Below are 23854 nucleotides of genomic sequence, written 5' to 3'. Positions count from 1 at the left end.
TTTACATTAAGGAGCAATAATTAGAATCACATACTACATATTTTATGGGAATATATCAGCATTTTTTTCATTGAAAAATTCGAGTTTGCAATGGCCATTTTAATGCATTATTTCTACTAAGTGAAAACTTAAAACTTTAGGAAAACATTAATTACCTGCAAAATCTAAATACATACTATATATATGTTTATATATGTAAAATATTTCCACACAGAAAACTATGTGAAAATTTCATGTCAGATTCCAAATGTGTTTGTGAGGCCCATGGACTCCATATTGTTACTAAACTATCATCAAAACAAAGCCCATAATTAATAGGTGTTTCCAGAAAACATCTGAAGGAAGCACAGCTTTAATCAGTCACAAATAATTATTTTATTTGAAATTTTATTTTAGATTGTTTTTCTCAGTTATACAGAAACCCAATTTTCATTATCAAAGTAAGAAAATAAGTGCAATCAGATAATACCCAATAAAGTGTCTGCTTTGCTTCCTTAACTTAGTTATTTCTAAGTCCTCTTTTTTCCTCATTCAGTGCCCACTCAGTGATTCGTCTCATCTATCCACATGGCTTCAATCACCATCTGTATCTTAAGGACTCACCATTTTTCTTCAGATCAGATCATTCCTGTGAGTTCCCTAGCATTTTTAACAGTCTACTTGATGTACGTACTTAGGAGGAATTTAAGTACCTGGATATCAGCGTATCTGAAATTTAGCTCAATATCTCCACCTGAAATTTATCATCTGGCATTCTCCAGTTCTGTCTTCACATGCCTTTACATGGAACTAGTTGCCAAAGGAATATTCCATAAGTGATGCAACTCCGTGGAAGGCAAATTCCATGAGTCATTCTTGACATCTTCATCTCTCTGAGTCTGCAGACCCAATCAGACTCCACGTCTCATCACTTCTCTGTTTATCCTTATTTAAGTCTTCTTCTCCCTCAGCAGTATTTCATTAGGACCTGAACTATTCTCAGTCTCAGGAGTTTTGCCTTGACTCCCATCTAATTTGTTGTTTTCACTGACATACAAATATTCTTCTCAACTGTATATTAGGTTATGTCACTGCATTGATTAAATCCCTTTAAGGATGCCCCCTTTGAATAAATTACCAACCCTGTAGCAGATATCAAGGCTGTGTTGACTTGGTTTTACCTCCTTCTTCAGCTTCCTTTCTTATTAGTCCTTTATTTAAAAATCCTATTTAGACTTACTCATTTATATAAGTATTTATGTTGCACTTATTAATAAGTTCTAGTAATAATAAATTTATTCCAGTTTCAGAAATATGCTTTCATGCTGCCTTTCACCTCTGGGCTATTGAACATGGTCTTCCCTTTTCCTGAAAATTCCACACCAACGTTTGCCTGGCTAATATATGTGTATATTTAAAGGTAACTTTTTCCTCCTGGCAGGCATCTTTGACACTCTCTCTTATCCTACGTAGTTTACATTTATTTTATCATCCTTTATTACCACAATTTCGTTATCATAGACTCAATGTATCTTGTTCTCACACTGATTTACCTATTTATCTTTCCCTCTAGATTGTTAGTATTTTGAAGGCAGTGAACTTATCTTGCTTACCATGAATCATAAACATCTGGTACACTACAGCATAGATCCTATGTATTCAATAATTGTTGAATTAATCTTTTATACTAGAAGGAGGTTATATAAAAATTGTATTGAACAAGGTAATTTTAATCGGTTTTTAATGCAGAAGGAGTCTATCAATTAGGTGTTGGCCAAAGCATTTACAAAGTTTAAGAGATAATTTCCAAACTAACCAAGATTGAATGGATATCAGCAAATAGCATATCCCTCCATCAAGATGACACTAAAAGTCGGGATATTCAACTTGTATAATAAAATGTCACCTTTACTCCCACAATGCTTGGATCCTTTAGCATAGATCCTTTAACATACGGATCTCCTTTCTATGAGCAACATGGAAAATCTCCACTGCTATTCTGCAGGAAATTTAATTCTGAATATCTGCCACACAGTTACAATCAAAAGCATAGCTAATAAGATGAACATTTCCAAGCTTTCATTATTTCCTCTGGAATATCTATATTTTACTTTTGAATCAGATTACGGCAAAAGAAAGATATCTGGGTCCAGGGCATTATTCTAAATCCTCATACATAATTGTAATCTTGATCTTATTTCATCAGCTTTAATAAAGGGACTATATGAGGTATAAGCAGTGAATAATATTATTTCATATAAGTCTATGATAAATGTACAAATTGTTCAACAATGATTTATGTGATAAGTTTCTACACTATTACAAGGTTAGAAAAGTGTGTCCTTCCTGATAATTTACTTGAATACTTTAAATTCTATAGTTCAAAATATGATTTTATTTATTTTATTTTTATTTTTCACCTGCCACACAACTTAGTGTTATGTTTCATGTTAAACTATACCCATTTCTTCTACATTGGATTTTCTGGTTCTAGATATAACCTAAATGCATGTAATTTTAGCAAAACTGATTCCAAGATTTAAAAACTCATAGAGAAGGAATGAGAGCGATACATGTCATTTATTAAGAATCTAACATATAGCCAAATATTTTATTCATTCACTTAACAAATGAAGTATAGCTGACCCCCCGTATCCATGGATTCCACATTCGTGGATTCAAACAACTGCTGAGGAAAAATATGTTTTTTAAAAACTGCATCTTTATTGAACATGTACAGGCTATTCCTTATTTCCCAAATAATACTGTATAGCAACCATGTACATAGCCTTTATGTTGTATTTGATATTATGAATAATCCAGACGTAATTTAGAATATATGGGAGGATGTACATAGGTTATATCAAATACTATGCTTTTTTAAATAAGAGACTTTGGCATTGGCTTATTTTGGTATCTGTGGGAGGTCCTGGAACAAATCACCCATAGATGTCAAGAAACAACTTTATGTCTAACGTCTCATTTATGACTCAAAGCCATTATTTTAAATGAAGGCAACCATCTATGTTTTACAGATAAAGAGTCTGATTTAGGCACAGAACATTTAGAAAAGATGTTCAAAGCTTCAGGGCCAAGGAAACGAGGAAAGCCAAAATGGAAATTTGGCTGTATGTCATTTAGTCCTGGGATGCTGGGGAAATACGTATGAGCTATAGCATGGAAATATCACTCCTCCATCACCACTACCCGTTGTCATCAGTCTTTGCTTTGAGGCTTTACTCTACTTCACTTTTAAAAATAAAATTTCCTTCAAAATATTCTATTAATAAAGGTTTACAATAAACCTACACTTGAGGTGTAAGATTAGACAATCTGAAAATATTAAGACATTGTCATTCCACCATTACAAAAGAACTGCTTTTTCTTTATTATTGAGGGGAAAAGAGCTAAAAATACATCAAACCATTTACTCATGTGACTGGTTAATACACTCTACAGAGTTATGCTGAAACAAAACAAGAGGAAATAAAGTGTTATTTGTCATTAATGTATTATGATGGAAACTGACAAGCATTGAATATGCTAAGCTCAGAAAAATTCTTTCAAAATTAAAAAATGACTATTGAACATGATTATCATACATTCTCCCCACATATTCAAAAACAGATATTATTTTCTGTCTCTCCTTTATGCTGTAGAATCTTCATCCCTTGGACACAAATCAGAATTATCGAAGATGGAAACTACTTTAAAAGATTCAATTATTTTGTACCTCTCTGCAATGCAGGTGCATTGAAAAAATTCTAAATTGAAAATGCTCCCTATGCACATGGTAAAGAAACATAATGTAAGCAAATTATACATTCGATTTCAGATGTCATATTATTCTGAAATTTTAGCTCAGTCTAAATCCAAATCAGGAAGACAATTTGAATGAATATACTTTTCTATTATCTATATGGATCTTCCCATAATATTTAGAACATGTAGATAACCTTGAAAGTACTGCCCCAGAATAATAAACATAATTCACATAGATACTAAGTTTACATATAGTGATCCCATAGAATCATGTATAAATTATATAGAATTTGAATACAGCAGGATGTACTCCTTCATTTACTTAGTACTGCTTATAATGTATTAATCTTTTCTTGACACTAGAGCAAAGGTCTGCAAACCTTTTCTGTAAATCTCCAGATACTAATGATTGTATATTTTTTAGGCTAATGATTGTATATTTTTTTAGGCCAATGATTGTATATTTTTTTAGTCACAGCTTCTCAACTATGCCTCCAAAGCTGCCACAGACAGTATATGGCGAATGGACATAACTGTGTTTTGATTACAACATAAGGGGTAAAAGGCGGTGAATTTGCCCTGAGATCCCTAGATTGCAAAATCCTAATGTAAAGCTTACAGGTTCTCAAAATAGTTGTTGAATAGTTGGGGTCAAAAATTCAAATTTCTACAACTAGACACATAGATTCAGATTTTTAAAAACCACAATAGTATTAGAACATATAACTTAGGGAGTTACCAAAATACTAACTGTCGGAAATAGTGGTGACTTCCTCATTATGATACAACCAGCTGACAGCAGGTGCAGGTGAACTGCTAACTCGGCAAACCACTTCTGCATCTTCTCCTTGTTTGAATTCTTGTGGAGATACCACTTCTCTGAAAGTGAGTTTTTCTGTATCAACAAAGTAATAAAACAAATCACAAATCACAAATCACAAAAGTATCGTTGCTTATTTCTCCCAATAACATAATCCAGACTCTACTGATACTATAATAAAATAATTAGGGAAACCTAGATACTTTAAAATCTTAAACTAGATAATCTACTTCTCCCTAATACCTTCCTATCTCACTGACAATAAAATCCAAAGATCTTTCAATGCCATATGACTTTCTATATAAACTGGAGTCTATCTCCTCAACTCCAATCCCAATTTCTCCTCTCTCTTCCTTGTCACTCAGGAAAACTGTCTTCTTGGAGGTTCCTTGAACATTCCAAGTTTGTTCTCACCACAGGGCATTTGCACCCCCTTCAATTCATTCAGATTCTTATCCAACCTGCCTGTATAAAATAGCAATATTCCTTTCCATTTCAAGGTTCCCTATCTCTCTACCCCAGGTAATTTATTTTCCATAGAATTCCATAGTATGTTTAGCTAGCATCTATGTATTTGTTTCAGTTTATTTATTGTCTGTCTGCCTCTGGCTGGGACTCAGAATTATAGTGGATACACACCTAATAAGTGTCTTTAATGAATGAATGAATGAATGAGTGAACATGGATATTTATGCTTGATGAGAAATTCTCACGGAAGTAATGAATTGTTCTTGCAAAAATTTTTTTTACCTTTGCAAATGAAATGTCATGATTCTTTTTGCATCATTTAAAATAAAAAAAGTATTTCCAAACACTATATCTATAAAATGACCATTTCAATTTAATTATTTGCTACTGTGAAATAGATACTGTAGGGGGTTACATAAATTAGGAAAATATCATTTCTTCAGAAGCTTAGAATCAAATGGGAGGGAAAAATTCCAAATCAGGAAACACAAGAGCAACAATGTGCCCATAAATTGCGTTGGTCATCAAACAGGAAGTCCTACTGTAGGAATGTTCTGACTTTGTTTTTCATATCCTATTTCTAGAATAATAAACGAAACACAAAGCTACAGATATGAGATGATTTAAGGGCTTGCATTCCTAATACATATATATAATTTATCATTGGTAGAAATGCTAACTACCTATTAATTGTAAGGCATTGTTGTGAGTACTTTATGCAATATAATTTAAGGTAGTACTCAAACTCCATATATCACATAGGTACCATTATTATCCTCAGTTTATATATGGGGAGACTAAAGACAGAGAGGTTACATGATTTGCTCAAGGTCACGAAAGTAATTGGGATAGCTTGCTTTAAAATGCAGGAGTCAACAGATTTCAATGTTCCTAAACAGGTTAATGATTCCTAAATATGAGGAGAAGAAAGGAACACATAGGAAGAAATCCATCCCAGGACATAAAATGAAGGGCAAATGTGGAAAACTTTGCTAATAAAAACACTTAGTGGTAAAGAATCCTGGCTCAATATTATTGGCTACTAGATTAGTTTCAACTTTCTGACGACTCCTGTTCACTGACCCTTCCCCAGATTCTCCTTCTACAATGGTCAGTGCTGTCACACATTTTCATTTATTCTAATCATAACCTTCTATTTTACAGTGGAAAAAAAACACTGAATAAATATCATACCACTAAATAAACCACTATTCTCTATATACCCAGTGAATTCTTAATGGCTTGAGAAAATGAAAATATTTTTATTAATATTATTTAATACAATTGATGCCCTATATATGTTTATAACCACTTATTATCTGTTTTCTATTCTAAGATACACTCTGGTAAAGCATAAATAAACTGATATTTTCAAAGCACATAGTTCTTAACAAGTGTTAAGTTTTATTACCAAACATTTTATTTTGTTTCAATTATTTATAAGCAACTGAAATTGAATAAACTAAAACATATAAATACACGACTTACGGTAAATTTCCAAAACTACTGTAGCTTCTTGTGTTTGTCCTTTGGCATCTGTTGCTTGACAACGATATATCCCTGCATCTTCTATATTTGCATTGTAGATGGTTAACCGTGACCTAACACCTTCCTTTTGCACTACTACCCTCTGGGTTGAAATTATCTTCTCTCCTTGAGGATTATACCAATCTATACTTTCAGGTTCACCAATCGCTGCAAAGAGCCATGGAAAATAAAGGTTTGAAAATATGTTAAAAATACTTGTTTGAGCACTGGCATTTACCATTATGTAATAATATTAATCATTTAGAAAAAAATTATGTAACAGACTGGAAATCTGAGAATCTTACAAAACTGAAAGTAAACACAAATGTTAGTGCAAATGTTCACCTTTGTTTATCCAACATGGAGGATTCACGCTTGAGTAAGCAATACCTAAAAGTTTCACAGCAAACTTCTTGTACAGTATTTAAGCTATGATTGTTGAAATTTTCCCTTAGTAATCAATGGATTATTACATTTAAATCCTGAAACTTCCTTGACCGCTGAGCCAGACATAAAACCCACTTATAGATAATATCTCAACAGAACCACAATTACTAATACGATTGCATCTGCTCAGTTGTCTTTGCTAGGGTCAGGAGATAGCACTTAAATCTCTGATAATGCCGAGCTTACAAAAATGTAAATCTGTCACAAAACAAACTTTGGCCTTTGGTAACACTAAATTTGAAATAAATTTCCCTAGTTGCTAAATTTGAATAGATAAGGTCAATGACCGTTTTTATAATGATGTCCTAATCTCTTTTCCCAAGAGAAATAAGTAGTTTCATTATTTTAATCTAAAACTGTTAACTATTTAATCATATGATAATTACAATGCATTGAAATGATACTTACACTTCTAGGTAATTACAACCAAATCTTTACAGGGTAAACATTTATTTAAGTTTTCCAATTCAGAATCTAGGTTATTATCCTTTCGTAAAAGCTGAAGATTTCTGTGTCTGCTTTTAGTCACCAAAAGGATGTATTTCACCTAATTACTTCAGATATCATTTATGGAAGCAGCAGACACTATTAACTTAAAAGTATCGGTGGGGAAATACACGAAGTCAACTAACATCTGCAGGACCTCTTTGAAGAAAATTATTCCTTCTCATTTTTCCGAAGAAATGGTTTTAGAAACAAATTATCCTCCTTTCTATAAGAAATTAGACATGCTTGAGTAAAAGTATGAAAGAAAGTTTAGTGAATCTTAAATAGATCTCAGTTACATTATCTTCAGCTTTTTCTAAACAAATAATAAAACCATAGTTGTTACAGAGTAATGCATTTGAAGGGGAGGCATGTGTTTTATTTAATTCCTCCATCTATGGAGAATTTACAAAAATTAATTTAAACATTCATCTCTTTACATTTGAATAATACAAAATAATATTTTATATAGTAAGTTAAATAGGATATTCTGATAAATATTTTGGACTTTTTCATTCTTAATATAATAGAACATTTCATTTTCATTAACAGTTTATTGTGCATTTTCATAAAGCTGTTGTAATTGTTTTCTTTCAGGCATCTCTTACAAATAATAATTTCTATCAAAATTTTCCATTTTGATAAGGCTGGACTATTGTACAGGTTATTTATAAATAGCATTAAACTTTATTTTTTTAAATATAGTTATAACAATTTTCTGTATGACACCTCTTTAGTTCTTTGAGGGTGTAACATCCTTCTAGTTTAAATTTAAGATATTTATTTTACTGAGTTTGAGATTTTGTATTTTTAAGGCGTCTGGAAATGTTGGAGGCGTATCTAGGTTGTCAGCATTGTAGTAGAAAAATACATACAAGCAGAGTGGCTTGCATAGTTTGCCAATATCTTTATTTTTAGAGTCTTGTTTTACTACTATATTTAATATAAATAAGACTACCTCCAGTACTATAGAAAAGCTCTAGGTGACACATCTTTATATAAAAGAAAATAAATGCTTACTCAGTTTACATTCTTATTAAGAGCAAAACTCATCACCAATGAATGGCCTTAATTCACTTTAAAGTATGTCTTAATTTGAGCTATGCAATACATACAGGCAATTAGTCTGTGCAATATATTTCATAGTAATATACAAATACATAAAAGTACAACAATTTCATTGTATTTTCAAAATTGATTTTTAAACTATTTTGTTATTCTACCTTTATGTGATACAATTCAGTGTGTTCTAATTTACGAGGATATTAATATAATATGGATGGGATTTAGAAACAGTAACCTATATGCTTGTGTCAAATTTCTGCTGACATAATATATGATGCTGAATCAATCTCTTCCATAGTCTCTGATTTTTTCATTTGTCAATATACAAACACTTGTATTAACATAACTATCAACTGACACCTTTAAGAAGGAAAATGTATAAAGAATCACGGGCTCTATTAATATTCCTATAAAATGTGACGTTATACATATATGCTCTGAATATGATTTATAAAATGTTATAACTATATCTTTTATTTATAAAATGTTATAACTATATCTCTATATTTATAAATTTGAATCTTGGTTTAAATAAATCATGTCATTCTCAAGACAATTTTTATAATGCATTTTATGTTTCTAGTGTCTATTTAATCCAGTTTTAAGTTGATTTAGTGTAATCAAGATTAGAAACAATTCTAAAATAGTCTCTTAACTAATTTTAGCACTAAGGTTTAAAAAATTATTTAGGTATATCATAGTTTGGATATGAAGACTTGTATTTGTAAAAATGAATATTGAACCTAAATAAATAATGCATTCATTTGTCAGTTCTATAATATGTTTAATTAAACTTTGATGCTGAAATATTTAAAATTCTTTTGAAGGAAAACCATACGTATATTATTATTCTGAATGAGGCCCATAAAATATGCCATAGGAATGATGACATATGATTCTTTCTATTGTCATAAAAATCTAGCCAAAGCTTTCCTGACTAAATAACTATCTATTTCTTCAATGAATATTAGAATAAATTTTGGCCTAATATTTTCATTCAAGTATAACTATAGTGCAGTGTGCCATACCAAATTTATTCATTGCATATTTACAAAAATGGTTCAGTTATAATCTTTATAAATGATCTAGATTAGCAGTCTAAATTAACAAATTAAAATAACAAAAATAAAATTAATATCATTTAATGTGCAAGTTATGCCTATTAACACTTTTCCAATCATTATAAACCCAACGATGGCCAGGTACGATGGCTCACACCTGTAATCCCAGCACTTCAGGAGACCAAGGCAGGCGGATCATTTGAGGTCAGGAGCTTGAGACCAGCCTGGCCAACATAGTGAAACCCCGTCTCTACCACAAAAATACAAAAAGACAAAAATTAGCCAGGCATGGTGGTGCGCACCTGTAGTCCCAGCTACTCAAGAGGCTGAGGCAGGAGAACGGCTTGAACCCAGGAGAGGGAGGTTGCAGTGAGCCAAGATCACACTACTGCCCTCCAGTCTGTGAGACAGAGCAAGACTCCATCTCAAATACAACAAAAACAAAAACAAAAACAAAAAACCAACCATAAGATGTTATTGTTAGAGAATTGAGTTTGTAACTAGTTAAATTTAGCCAATATATTTTATTAATGTTTTAACAGAAACCAAGTTATCTGAAGGTATTTATAGAAAAACGTACCTGTACATGTGAAGAATTTAGATTCTCCCACACTAAGCTCTACTTTGCTAAGTGAAATTGTCACTTGAAGAAGAGCTGAAAAAAAAATTGAGAAACAATTAATGGTGATTTTTAAGCATGATTTCTAAGATTTTAATGCATGATGTCTAAACCACATGGTCCAAACGCTGATTATTACCCCCCAATTTTTTATTACCTATAAAGAAAAATGAAAGTTTTGTAAAACATGATCTACCATTATACATATTACTTTATTATGCATTTAACAATCTGACTAAATACAGCACTTATTCAAGCTGATAGTCTGAAATTCTGTTAGTCAAGTAAATGAACAAATTCACACTCAGACAATCTGTTCCTTATTCAGAGATTAGGTCTTATATGTGCGACCACATTGGGCAATAGCTAAAAAAAAGATGTTTGCCCAACAGTTGTATAAATCCTATATTATCATTACAACTACACACACACACACACACACACGTAAATTAACTACATGTAGACACCTACTAAAAAAATGTCTGTGAAGGCAGGCATACAAAGGAATGAAAGCACTGCACAGAGTAAGATGAAGAAGGACTGATTTTCACAAGATCAATAAGTTAAGTGAAGGACCCAGGACAATAAAAGAGAGGAGATGCCTGATATTTTAAATATTTTTTTGTGAAATTTGAAATAAAATACTTGAACATCTAGAATTTTAGAAGATAAGCAAAGTGTTATTTTAATATGAATTGACGTATTTCTAAGAATATGGTAGAAAAGAGAGCATGACCGCTTTCCAAACTCGGTCTCACCTTCCATGCGCTCAAATGCATGTAGTTGAGCTTTTGGTAAAATGACAAAGCTGCAAGACGTCAATCAAGGAAGATCTGAAACTAGAGTACAAACCTGCACTGGGAATTTATTGATCATAGTAACCAAAACGCTTATTTCAGTGAACACAGACAACACACAGATAGGATCCAAGTTTTCCCAGAACAACAGGCTGCGATAGCACACCAGGTAACGAGCACGCCTGTAATCCCAGCACTTTGGGAGGCCGAGGCGGGCAGATCACAAGGTCAGGAGTTTGAGACCAGCCTGGCAAACATGGTGAAACCCCGTCTCTAGTAAAAATACAAAAATTAGCTGGGAGTGGTGGCAGAAGCCTGTAATCCCAGCTACTCGGCAGCCTGAGGCAGGAGAATTGCTTGAAACCGGAAGGCGGAGGTTGCAGTGAGCCGAGATCGCACCACTGCAATCCAGCCTGACAATAACAGTGAAACTCTGTCTCAGAAAACAAAAACAAAAAAGAACACCAGATAACACTGGACTGGAATAAGATTTACCATCAAAGGAGGGTATAAAATCAGTCAATCCAATGGTGAAGGGAGATTACAAGGAAACCTGCCTCCCCCAAGCTGGGGAGGGGAAAAATGTTTCTCATTAGATAAACCAGAAGTTTTGCCATATCCCATGTTTGGGATTTTAATTATAAACATTTGTTCTTTGGAAAACTTCAACATGGAAAAAGTAAAAAGTCTCACATGCAGGGCTCACAGCTAAGTGGCAAAAGCAATCACAAAAACTATTCAGAAGAACCATATCATAGGCCCATATTGGCCAATAATTGTATAAATGAGGCTGTCTTCAATCTGGGGGTATATTCTGACATTATAAAACACACGATGAAATAAGGCCTGTAAACAAGGAGTCAGTTGAAACAGCAAATAGGAGAAATAAACCCATGAGATTTCAACTAACATAATTTTTAGACTAAGAATATAACACAACTATGTTGAAAGTATTTAAAGAAATAAAAAGTGTAATCAAGAACAGGAGGAAGGAACAAAATATTTACCGAAAAAAAAAAAAAGAACCCTGGTAATTATGCTGTTTAAGCTCTTTAAAATATGTTTCCTCACACTCTCCATCTTAAATTGTTAAATTCCTTCGTCCTTTCCAGAAATCTCCTGGGAAACTTGGGCAGGGTCTACATGACTTTCCTGGGTCCTATTTTTATTCATAATTCACCAATACTCAGAGAATGGTTGTGATATTATAGATGCTCAATACATGTTCAAATATATCTAATGTTTCAGAAAGAAAAATAAAAGTGCAAGTCAGAAAGAATAAGAAAAGTAGCCAAGGGAAAAACAGATTTTAGGTACTCTCTTTTTCTCCCTTGCCTACTTTTCCTATAGATAAACCATTAATGCCAATTCCAGTGAAAATTCAGATTTATTTTTCCTTTAAATAAGTATCTAATTTTCTTTTTGAAGTCAGCTTAAGTGGAATGAGGTCAACAAAGGCAAAATGCAGAACTCAAGAAATTTGAAATTGCCCTTATAAGAAGCTTGAATCTGAAGAGATGTATGGGGTTACTGAAATCCACAATTCTGGGCAGTAGGGCATGGATTTTATAAATTGAGAAGACTTGAGAATGTTTATGGATAGAAGGGAAGGAAGCAGAAAATATATTACAAGTTTGAAAAAAAAATGTAGGGGAAATTATAATTATGTGTCTTCTCTTTTCTTTCTTCCCTTTACTTTCTTCTTTAAGATATAATCTTATTTTCCCTAAAACTGTACTTTCTCAAAATCTAATCTTGCAATCTTCAACCTGCAGTTAACATTAGCATACTTTAATTTCAAATTTTCTATATGCAAACCAAACACATTCCTCTAACATCAAAATTTGCTCACTGTTCACTATCCTATTTTTAGTCACCATCAATCAATTTCCAAGCATTGCCAATATAAACTATTTGAATTCATTTTTTAATTTTTAAATACATGGACTTATTAATTTTAATCCAATATATTTCATCTGCCATATTTTTTCTCACTTTTGCCTCTTTAATCTTTTCCCTCTAATGTATTTCTCAGACTACTGCATGCATATGTTTCTAAAACTATGTTTAATTTCACTCTTCTGCTCAAAAATCTTCAAAATGGATTTAATTTGTCCCTTACCATACAAATTATAATTGGAAGGAAACTTGCCTTTCCAAGTTTATTTGCTATTAGTCATTTGCAATGCTTCTGCAGCTGTGATCACCTAGGATTCATTCTCTCTCTCCCCAGCTGACCCACGCTTGCCCACCATTGTGCATTTGCCCAAAGTGTTTTGTCTGTTCTAATCTCCTTTTTCTATACAACTCCTCATGGCTTCCTACTTTCCATCTTCAAAGAAAACATAAAATCTCATGAACTTTACAAAATAGTGTGTGATAGACCCATCTGTGGTATCAATAAATACATCAATATCTTTGATCAGTAGGAATTTCCATTAAACAAATAAAACTTATTTTGTTGATCATTCTATTTGGTTCTCTACCTTATTTAAATATAAATTTCTGGAAGTGAGGGCTCATTCATCAAACTTTATTTCTCCCAAACTAATAATATATGAATGAATGGCAGAATAATTGACACTTACCAAGAGCTTATCGTGTGCTAGTTATAGAACACCGACTGTATTAACAACATATAATTTTGGAATGACTTCATTTAAGGATATCAGAGAATCTAAGAAATGTGTGTGAATTATTACTTAATGCCTACCACTGACCTTAGGAGTAAATTTGCTTTTCTAAGGAAAGGTTTATAAAAAAGAACTTGAAAGATATAGAAACTTTAAAAGTCAAATACAGTTCTGAAAACTGTTTATACTGATTTGTCGATATATGTGAAAAATAACATTAATTCATTTTAATAAAACAAAATTGAAAGTGAAATTAATTAATTTATATTAAACATCTGGTTAATTTTTCACTCAGTACAAATTACCAATGCACATATTAATTAAGCCATATTATTCACAGACATTTTGGTGAATGGGCACAATGATATATTTCATTGCTATATATGTTTAAAATATATAAAGAAAATATAATTCTCTACTTCACTATATTTCCCAAAAACCAGATTTGCTCTAATTGAACTATACCTATATATTAAAACAATGGCATATTAGTAAATCCTACGTAACTAAAATTTGAGGTTGTACCTTAATCATTGCCCTAGTGGCTGATTTTTGACCCAAATCAATATAACGTAGGCGATGAGTTTATCACCTATGGCAGTCAGAAGAAAACTAAATTGTTTCCTAATGTCAAAAATTTATCTTTGGAGAAAATTGGACAAGAATGAAACACTTGATAGCTATCCATAAATATCATCACAAATTTCTTACTTAAGGTAAGGAAAAGTTTTAAAGCCAAGGACTCAAAAGTAAATGCATGATGAATATATGTTCTCTGTGAATAATTCCCAAAGAAGTGCATGAAATAACAATCTTAAAAGTAGATTTGGGTAAATTAAAAATTATGTACTATACTCATAAGTATTTATTAACTATATGTATTTTGCAAATCCCTCTTCTAAACACGATCATACTCAAAAATAGCACGATATACTTTCTAATATCAAGGGGTTTAAGATGTATTTGGAAGGACTATGGGTACATAAAATTATGAAAAATAAAATAAGATGGGGTGTATCAAGTTTGCCCATTATAAAATTTATAATCAAGAAGACTTTATAGAGGACAATAAAACATAAAAAGATAAAAAATGCCACAGATATTGTTATAAAAGGATAGAAAAGAATAAGGGCATTCCACATTGGGTAAGGCTGAAATGTTCAAGGAACATTTAGGAAATTAGTAGGTCAGTATAGACAAGGTTCATCTCATCCAGAATATTGTCGAAATATTGGAAAAATAGTTTGGAAAAGACTCAGGAGAATATCAGAAACAACTGACTTGAATTTTTGTCCAAAATTACTTATAAATAAAAACATACATGATAAAATTGGCATTTAGTAAAGACTGGTTGTGAGGTAAAATTACTGACAAATTGAATGAAGGGTGATAAAGACAAGAGGGTATGTTGTGATAAATATATGAGTTGACCTGTGGCAAAGAATATGAAAAGGTAGAGAATAGATGTAACAAAATATTCAAGGTATGTTACATCTGTGATCAGTTAAAGCATTAGTGATAAAGAAGAAAAGTCAAAGATGTTAAGATTTTCTACCTCTGTTGACACAAGGGTAATTGATATGACAAAGAATTTCACTATGAGTGTTTACCTACGAGAAAGGTAGGGAGACAGAATTTTGGATATTTCTCATAATCAGTTAATGGAGGGGAAAATATAAGGCCATAAATTTATTTTTTAATTTTAATTTTTTTATTTTTCTTTATTTTTACTTTTTTATTTTTTTTTATGACAGAGTCTTGCTCTGTCGCCCAGGCTGGAGTGCAGTGACATGATCTCGGCTCACTGCAAACTCTGCCTCCCAGGTTCATGCCATTCTCCTGCCTCAGCCTCCAGAGTAGCTGGGACTATAGGTGCCCGCCACCACGCCCGGCTAATTTTTTGTATTTTTAGTAGAGATGGGGTTTCACCGTGTTAGCCAGGATGGTCTCGATCTCCTGACCTCGTGATCTGCCCACCTTGGACTCCCAAAGTGCTGGGATTACAGGCGTGAGCCACCGCGCCCGGTCCAAATTTATCTTTTTAAATAAAGATTATTTTTCAAAATAAAACATAGGTAACATTATATCAAAGATAATCATTATCATAACAGAGATTAAATTAATATTTATAAGTAAGCATCCAGAGCAAACAGATATTCAAAAGAGATTTTTAAAATTTATAGCAATATAAATATAATGAATATATTAGCATTTCTAAGTTCCATCAGGGTACCAAAGCCCTTTGCTATTTGATACAACATTTAGCAGTGGCATTTAAAATGAGTTTATCACCTACAGAGATTTAAAAACTGACAACTGAACCAGTCTTCTAACTGTCTGACACAGAGCCTACTTTGGTTGACTTAGAATTTCATGAGACATGTGGAGATAACTTAAGACACTGATTGATCTTGGGACAACGAGCTGCAACATTTTTCAACAAGCACTTTTTTATTTTTCTAGGCTTCCACATTAACAGAGTTAAAAGACTAAGATATTTAGTAATTATAGAAAATCTCAGAGTATTGCTCCTTAAAATGTTCTTATAAATTATTGATTATAGCAAACGAATACAATTTTCTCATTGAAACATATTTAAAAATGTTATCTACTGTAAAAGAATTATTTACATTATTTAATTCTTCTCTCCTTGTTATTGGATTTTTATAACAGCGCATTACAACAGCCTATGTGGGTTATTTGATTCTGAAAAATGCTACAATATTCAAACAATTTCAGAATTTTGGATCACTTAGGAGAGAAACTCTCTAACGTCAAACATTTTAGGAACTCATGAATATTTTTTAAAAATTATTTTTATTGTTTCTTCTAATTGTAACAAGAAAATAAAGTTAAAGATTTCAGTGTAGTTCCTCTTTACCTGCATACCTCTTTATATCTGTACTCAAACCTCTTTGATCTTCTCATCCTAAATTAGGAAAATAGATGTCCCTGCTACTAGGTCATCTGAATCCTTCTAGGGCTAACTGATTAAACTTTTTTTTTTTTTTTCGAGATGGAGTTTCGCTCTTGTTGCCCAGGCTGGAATGCAATGGTGCGATCTCAGCTCACCGCAATCTCAGCTTCCTGGGTTCAAGCGATTCTCCTGCCTCAGCCTCCCAAGTAGCTGGGATTACAGCCATGCGCCACCACGCCCAGCTAATTTTGTATTTTTAGTAGAGACAGGGTTTCTCCATGTTGGTCATGCTGGTCTCAAACTCCCAACCTCAGGGTGATCTGCCTGCCTCAGCCTCCCAAAGTGCTGGGATTACAGGCATGAGCCAACGCACCAGGCCTAAACTTCTTAGTAATTCTTTTTCTATAGCACTTTTCCTGTCAAGCTATGCACACTCTTTAATAAGTTTCATCCTAAACAAGAAATAATAATAAATTTAAAACCAAAAGAGAAAATAAAACAAAATAACCAAACAAAATTAAAAAATTATCTCTCTAATCCTCTCTCAAATTAATACGGTATATCCTACTTATCATTACATTGTTTTAAAAAAATGAACTGTCTAGTACCCATTCTTTCTTTATTTTTTATTCTTTCCTCTCCATTCTACGAATAAGTTTAGTGTTCTTAAAATAAACCATAGTCTTCTCATTTTCAAACCCAATAATAATTTTCAGTTTTCATTTTTACTTAAGAATGAGATACTGCCAACTACTTTGTTCTTTAACCCTCCTGTTTCCTGACATCTCCATATTTATAGTTTGCTCACTTTCTTGACTATTCTTATATTAGCAAGGATAGTATATAGTATAGTATATAGTAGTACATAATATCTCTTCAACCATGTATCCCCTTAAATATTTGTTTCTTAGCAATGTCTTCTTTGTTTTCTTCTCTTGGTGGTCTGTCTGTCTTCCTGTACTACAAACATATATGATATTCACTATGCATACCCACAGTAACTACTTTATTCCTCAAACATTTCTATAAAGTAGATACTACTATAAAGCAGATATTTCATTCCTATTTTAGAGATGAGAAGGCTGAGGCAAAGGATTGTGTCATTGCTACTGGCCACTCAGCCAATATACAGTGAAACCAGATTTGAATCCAGCCATTTGTTTGGTGCTTCTCAAGCACTTGAGACTCAGCTTTTATATGGCCACCATCTCCTTATCCCTTTATTCCCTTTTCTATATTTTAATTACAGATTGTGTGTGTGTGTATGTGTGTGAATGCATGTCCCTAGTGTCTGTGCATGTGTGTGTGTGTGTGTGTGTGTGTGTGTGTGTGTATGTGTTTGTGTGAGAATGCATGTCCCTATTATCATTTTAGAGTCTGGAAACATATTTGCTAATACATTAAATACCACATTACTTTGAAAAATTTACATGTCTCAAATTTGGCATATCAAAACTCAAGAGCATTCTCTTTCTGTCTTACCTTATTCCTTAATCCTCATCTGCAGTGATGTAATTGTTATCCACTGAGCCTATTTGCCAGATAACTGAGAAATGTATAAGATTATATCTCCTTTTCTCAAATATAAATACTCAAAATATCCAACTCATTATTTTTTTAAATGTCCCTTAAATATGTCTCTCTTCATTCTTGCTTAGTTTTAGTCTCCCCATTGGTAGGCTGGTCTAGTGAATAGTCTGCAAAATTGAGTCAGGTCAGGTATTGAATTTATCAGAAACATCTAAGGAAGTGTGTGTGTGTGTGTGTGTGTGTGTGTGTGTGTGTGTGTGTGTGTGTGTGTGTGTGTGTGTGTATGTGTGCATGTTTTTTTCTGGTATATGTGTGTAGTTTTTAAATTTAGTTTTGGTTTCATCCCTGGAAATTCTGACTCAGTATATTTGGTGTAGGGCCAAGGAGTCTCATATTTAAGTAATTAACTTCCAGATGCTAACCATTGCTACTCAGAAAGTGGTTACCAGTCCAATACTAGTGACCTCAGTTAGGAGCTTCTTTGTAGTACAGAATCTCAGGTGCCATTTCAGAGTAATCACAATGCATGATTTAAGTTGATTTCAGCACACATTAAAATGTGATCAGCATTGATTTGAACTATGGCAGTCTAACATGTCTTCAATCTCTAGAACAAATATACTTCCCACTGTATATAAATAAAATCCAAACTCCTTCACACTTTACCATTTAAGCTTTTTAACAATCTGGACATCACCTGACCTTACTAGAACTTCTTTTTTTTAATTATACTTTAAGTTCTAGGGTACATGTGCACAACATGCAGGTTTGTTACATATGTATACATGCACCATGTTGGTGTGCTGCACCCATTAACTCGTCATTTACATTAGGTATATCTCCTAATGCTATCCCTCCCCACTCCCCCAACCCCATGACAGGCCCTGGTGTGTGATGTTCCCCTTCCTGTGTCCAAGTGTTCTCATTGAATAGAACTTATTTCTAACCAAATCAAAATAACACAAACAAAAAAAAGTAAACTATCAGGAAATTTTGCTAAAGGCCCCACTTTTTTATTACTCTATTTCTTTTCACATTTTGTTCCTTATTTATTAGAACTCTTTCTTTTTTCTCAACTATGAATATTCCTATCAGTTATACATGAGTACTCCAAATAGCCATATTGTCTTCTAAATAGTACTCCAAATAGCCTTTCATTGTCTTCTAAAATTCTGTAATACTTTTTCTTAGAGCATATAACACACTGCACAGAAATAGCTTGATAAGCGTTACATAATTTTAATATGCAGAAAACATAAAGAAAATTTAAAGGCATGATGTCACCCTATACAAAATAATTTAGTGCTATTTAAGTTAAAATTAATCTAAAACTGAAAAAGGCTGTTTGTTTTTAGTTTCTGTACTATTCTCTAGGAGCACTTGACACATATGAAATTTTATTGACACATTTGTCTCTCCACTGGATGACACGCTCTTGGAAAATGGTGACAATGTCTTGCCCTATTCATCTTAGTCTATAAACCCAGCACAGGTCTGCAAGAAAATACATGCTAAAATATTTGTGCATAAAAGAATATGTACTTTAGCAAAAATAAAACAAAAATTAAATACATTCTTTTTATATTTTTGTTGAGTTTAAAAGTTGAATCCAATAAAAAGCAATTTTAAATCTATTTCATTCTCAATAGACTTGTTTTATTCAGTAGTACGTGTGTGTTTTTCATTTCAAACATACACATGTCACATGTGAACATAAAATGTACAAAAATGTCATCTAAATAATCAGTACTGAAAAATTAATTGATGTCCAAAGGAGGCCAATTGAATAAAAAGGAAAAATAAGGTTCAAATAAAAAAAAGAACTAAAAGAGAAGATGAGAATATCTGTTTTAAAAAGTGCAGAGATGATGAACTAGGGAAGGCCATGATGGTCAGGCAATGTATTATATAATCATTACAAGACCATCAGACATCAAGCCCCAGAACTGAAAAAAAAAATCAAATATGTTTTGAAAATCTCCCAAATGTCAAGCATGTAGAAACCTGAGCTCACCAAAAAATTAAAGTGAAATACATCATACTAAAAAGAAAATATTTATGAAATGAGGCTTATGCTAATTTGAATATGCTTTTGTTTTGAAAATGGAAGGAAATGATTATTTTCCTAAAATGCATTGTATGAATTAAATAGCATGCAATACATTTAAGAAGCAAATATAGAAGTCACAACTCCAAACATAATTAAACATTATTGCACAGAAATACCTAGCAATTAGTTTATTAGTAAAAGTAAAATCATTATGTTAATATTCAAAAACCAGTAAGCAATATAACCACCTGTCTCATATTTTTGTTTTAAAGTAAATCCTTTTTGTCTTATATCATTTAATGTAAATGAAAGTAGGAAATATATCTTAGTGCCAATTAGGCTGGGGAATGGTGTCCGAGTCATGAGTCAACCAATCTGTGCTTATGTGGTAGTTAGGCCCCGAGTACATTACGAGACCAGGAACAGGTCACTCATCACTTATTCTGAGAGTGATATTTAATTAAAACTAAAATATATTGAAGAGGCAGCTAATCGCAAATTCTACATCCAATCCAAGTTTATTTCAACAGGCAACACTTAGGCATGTAAGTTATTAGCTGCCTTGATGAAGCCAACATAGAACATAGTGTAAGACTTTTTTATCACCACTAATATTATGCAGTACAAAATTAAATTATAGGAGTGTTTGCACTGTGCCTAATACCTAAGTCTCCAGATGCTTACGTAAGTGCTTTGTCTTCCCCAATGTGGGTAGTCTCTCTCCAGATTAAGGTTAGTACAAACCTTGTGTATAAACCTGACAAATCAGAAATCAAACATATCTGTCACATAAAGGTTCAGTCAGAAGGTTTTGCCTTCCTTTCTTTCGTGAATTATATGATACTACTAGATATTCAACACTTACATTGCTTAACAGTAAACTTTGATGTACATTGTCAGAAAATGTGAAACTTATCAGAGTACTGCAAATGCTACTACAAAATAATGTAGGATAAAAAGGAAAACACCCTCTTCCACATAGAAAAATAATGGTTTTAATTAGAAGCACTAAAATGAGAGACTTATGAAAGATGTTACCACTAATGTGAGAATACTAATTTCTTTTGATCAGTGCCAAGCATAAAATTACTGTAACATGAACTTTATATTACAGATTCCAAAATATTTCTAAAGGCATACCCTTCTTTAAAATAAACAATTTAGAAAGAATATTACAAGGCATGTGGAGGTTTTCAGCAGCACATGGTAACAGAGATTACCCAAATAAAATCGACATCTATAATCAAAGAAATATCTAACAATTTACTCATTACTTAATTGGTTCATTCAAAAGCCATGCATGGACTCACTGAGGAGATGTGTTTGAACTGCTGATGAAGTTTGCTGTGATGTAGCCATAGGAAAAATATTTCACCAGGCTGAAAAACTCCCACTTTCCATAAAATCAACCATTTAAATGTTTTAAGTAGTAAACAGCAATTCTGTTTCTCAGGCCTCCAAACAGTTGCAGGAGCTCTTTATATTATAGCCAGGGACATTTATGTTTAGTACCAAGATTAAGTATTATACAAAGAAAACACAGTTACTCCAAAGTATTCATAAAGATAGGGAAAGGACAACAGATAAATTTTAAAATGGCAAATAAATTGGAGTGGCTAAATACAGAAACAACCTTTTGTTTAAGTTTTTTCAGTGAAAGTATTTCAGGCATCTCCGAATCTTGGATGATTCTAGCCTGAAGGTGTCTCCAGGATCTCTCATCTAATAATCTCAGGTTACATGTGGGGACAGGGTTCAGGTTTATCTTTTTCTGAAGGATCCATAGATTAGTTAGATTTAAGTGCACCTGTGCTTAGACTGTAACTCCTAGCCTGAATCAACTTTCGATCTCCGAAATACTTAGTGCTATTTTGTTGATGCTGCTAAAGAATTTAAGTGAAGGGGCAAATTCGGTACCTTCTCAGGATGAAGAAAAAGCTAAGCTTGGGGGATTCCTGCCAGGTTGGAGGAGGCAACAAACAGTCCATCCCTTCTCCTATGAAGCAAAGTGAATCAGAAGAGAGATAAGAATTATGGGGATATCAGATATATTCTTGTGTACAATGGCTTCCCAGCTTAAGCTAAAATAACAGTGAGAGGTTTTCGACATATTGAGAGAAAGGCTGATATAACGAAATTGGAGCTCACAATTTTGTGGGGCTACATGTGTGTGTGTGTGTGTGAATGTGAATTCATGTGTTTGAGAGAGAGAAAACAGCGTGAGGCAACTCCCAAGACGGTGATCCTGCATCCATGTTAAACACTGCGAGGAAGAAAAGAAAACAATTCACTGTGCACAATAAGTCTAAAAGAGAAGCAGTGTCATATTGTTGGGTAATTCTTGGCTCCTGTGTGGTGTGGGAAGGTGCAATGTCCCAAAACCCAAACATACTCCATGCAGCACAGTGTAGCTTCAGTCATTAGACTTGCTGTGAGAAATTCCTCGGTGAGAGGTAAGTGACTGACCTTGAGGTGCACAGCAGCCACGAGTGGGATGGAACATGCAGCTGAACTCCGAAAAATCCTCAGCACCAATAAAAACTGAGATGGTGCTGTGGCAGTATGAGGGAGCCCCTTGACTCAGACCAAGTCATGGGTGCAAACCACATATTCACCAGGAATTTCTCTAAATAAGCAGTTCAAAGAGTCAGAAATTCACAAGAGCCAAAAATACTGCAGCTGAACCAATGTGCAGAATATGAGCATGTATCCAAGGGTCCCACCAGTAGCCACAGCCATATATAAGCACATTTTCCTTCCTCATGAGATACACAGATGATATCTCAGGAAGGTATATTAACCCAAGAGTCTATCTATGAGATATCCAATTGACTGTATAAACTGCAAGAAACAAACTTTCTGTCTTTAGGACTTTCTTACATAAAACTGTGAATATAATACTAGCTCCATTATATTTCTAAGAAATAGTACAAAGAATTTAAATCAGTGTTTGACATATTGTAAATAATCAGTAAATGTCAAATGCTGTAATAGTAACTCTTCCTCTTAACTCTAGAGGAGCTCACAAAGACAAATGTATGTAATTTTTGTTTGTTTCACACAAGAAAATTGCTCCATATTTATACACCTCTGAGTGGAGATTGCCAATCAAAATTGTATCTACAATTTTTTCTTCCAAATGAACTGTGAAAAATCTTTACACAATCCAAATTTAAATGGAATTTATTTAAACAAAATTAGTTTTCCTACATTTGATGATGTTGACTGACATGCTTAAGATTTCCAGCCCGGGTAAGGTTGTACAACAAGCTGTAGAAGTTATATGCAAATAATACTCAAATGTTCAAATACTCTATTACCCTGGTGAGGAATAGGAAATGCAGTGCAAAATTTAAAGTTTTATTATTATAAAGCAAAATGAAAACAGTCTATTGCCTTAGTAAATATTTCAAGAACATTGTGTACTAAACAAAGCTTATTATAATGTAATAAGTATGCTTGGAGTCACCAAGTTTCTCAATCAATGCTAAGAAAAATTGTAATAGTATCAAAAGTGCTTTATTTATGTCTAACTAGTATGATAATACACATAATTAAATATTAAAGTGTGCAGTATGTTTCAAATTCGGTCACATGGAAGTATGACTCTTTTCCCAACTGCTTCACCTGGTGAGTTGCTATTTACACATCAGATATCTCCTTGGTGAGAGAAGGGAGAGGATTAGGAAAAAT

At 32.9% G+C, this 23854-nt stretch overlaps 1 protein-coding gene across 5 annotated transcripts in view; it reads right to left on the bottom strand.

Annotated features, from left to right (window-relative positions):
- NCAM2 (neural cell adhesion molecule 2) overlaps window positions 1-23854 on the bottom strand; it is a 564569-nt gene that overhangs the window by 250530 nt on the left and 290185 nt on the right. For all 5 annotated transcript variants that reach the window (XM_054468800.2, XM_063659919.1, XM_054468801.2 and 2 more), the window contains exons 2-4: window positions 10196-10270; window positions 6518-6724; window positions 4493-4636 (exon numbers count right to left, since the gene is read on the bottom strand). In XM_054468800.2, the coding sequence (XP_054324775.1) occupies window positions 4493-4636; window positions 6518-6724; window positions 10196-10270 (426 nt within the window). The remainder of the gene's footprint in view (window positions 1-4492; window positions 4637-6517; window positions 6725-10195; window positions 10271-23854) is intronic.

The sequence above is a fragment of the Pongo pygmaeus genome, chromosome 22 (genome assembly GCF_028885625.2).
Source record: "Pongo pygmaeus isolate AG05252 chromosome 22, NHGRI_mPonPyg2-v2.0_pri, whole genome shotgun sequence".
NCBI classification, from domain to species: domain Eukaryota; kingdom Metazoa; phylum Chordata; class Mammalia; order Primates; family Hominidae; genus Pongo; species Pongo pygmaeus.
This window is presented reverse-complemented; position numbering and strand designations above follow the sequence as displayed.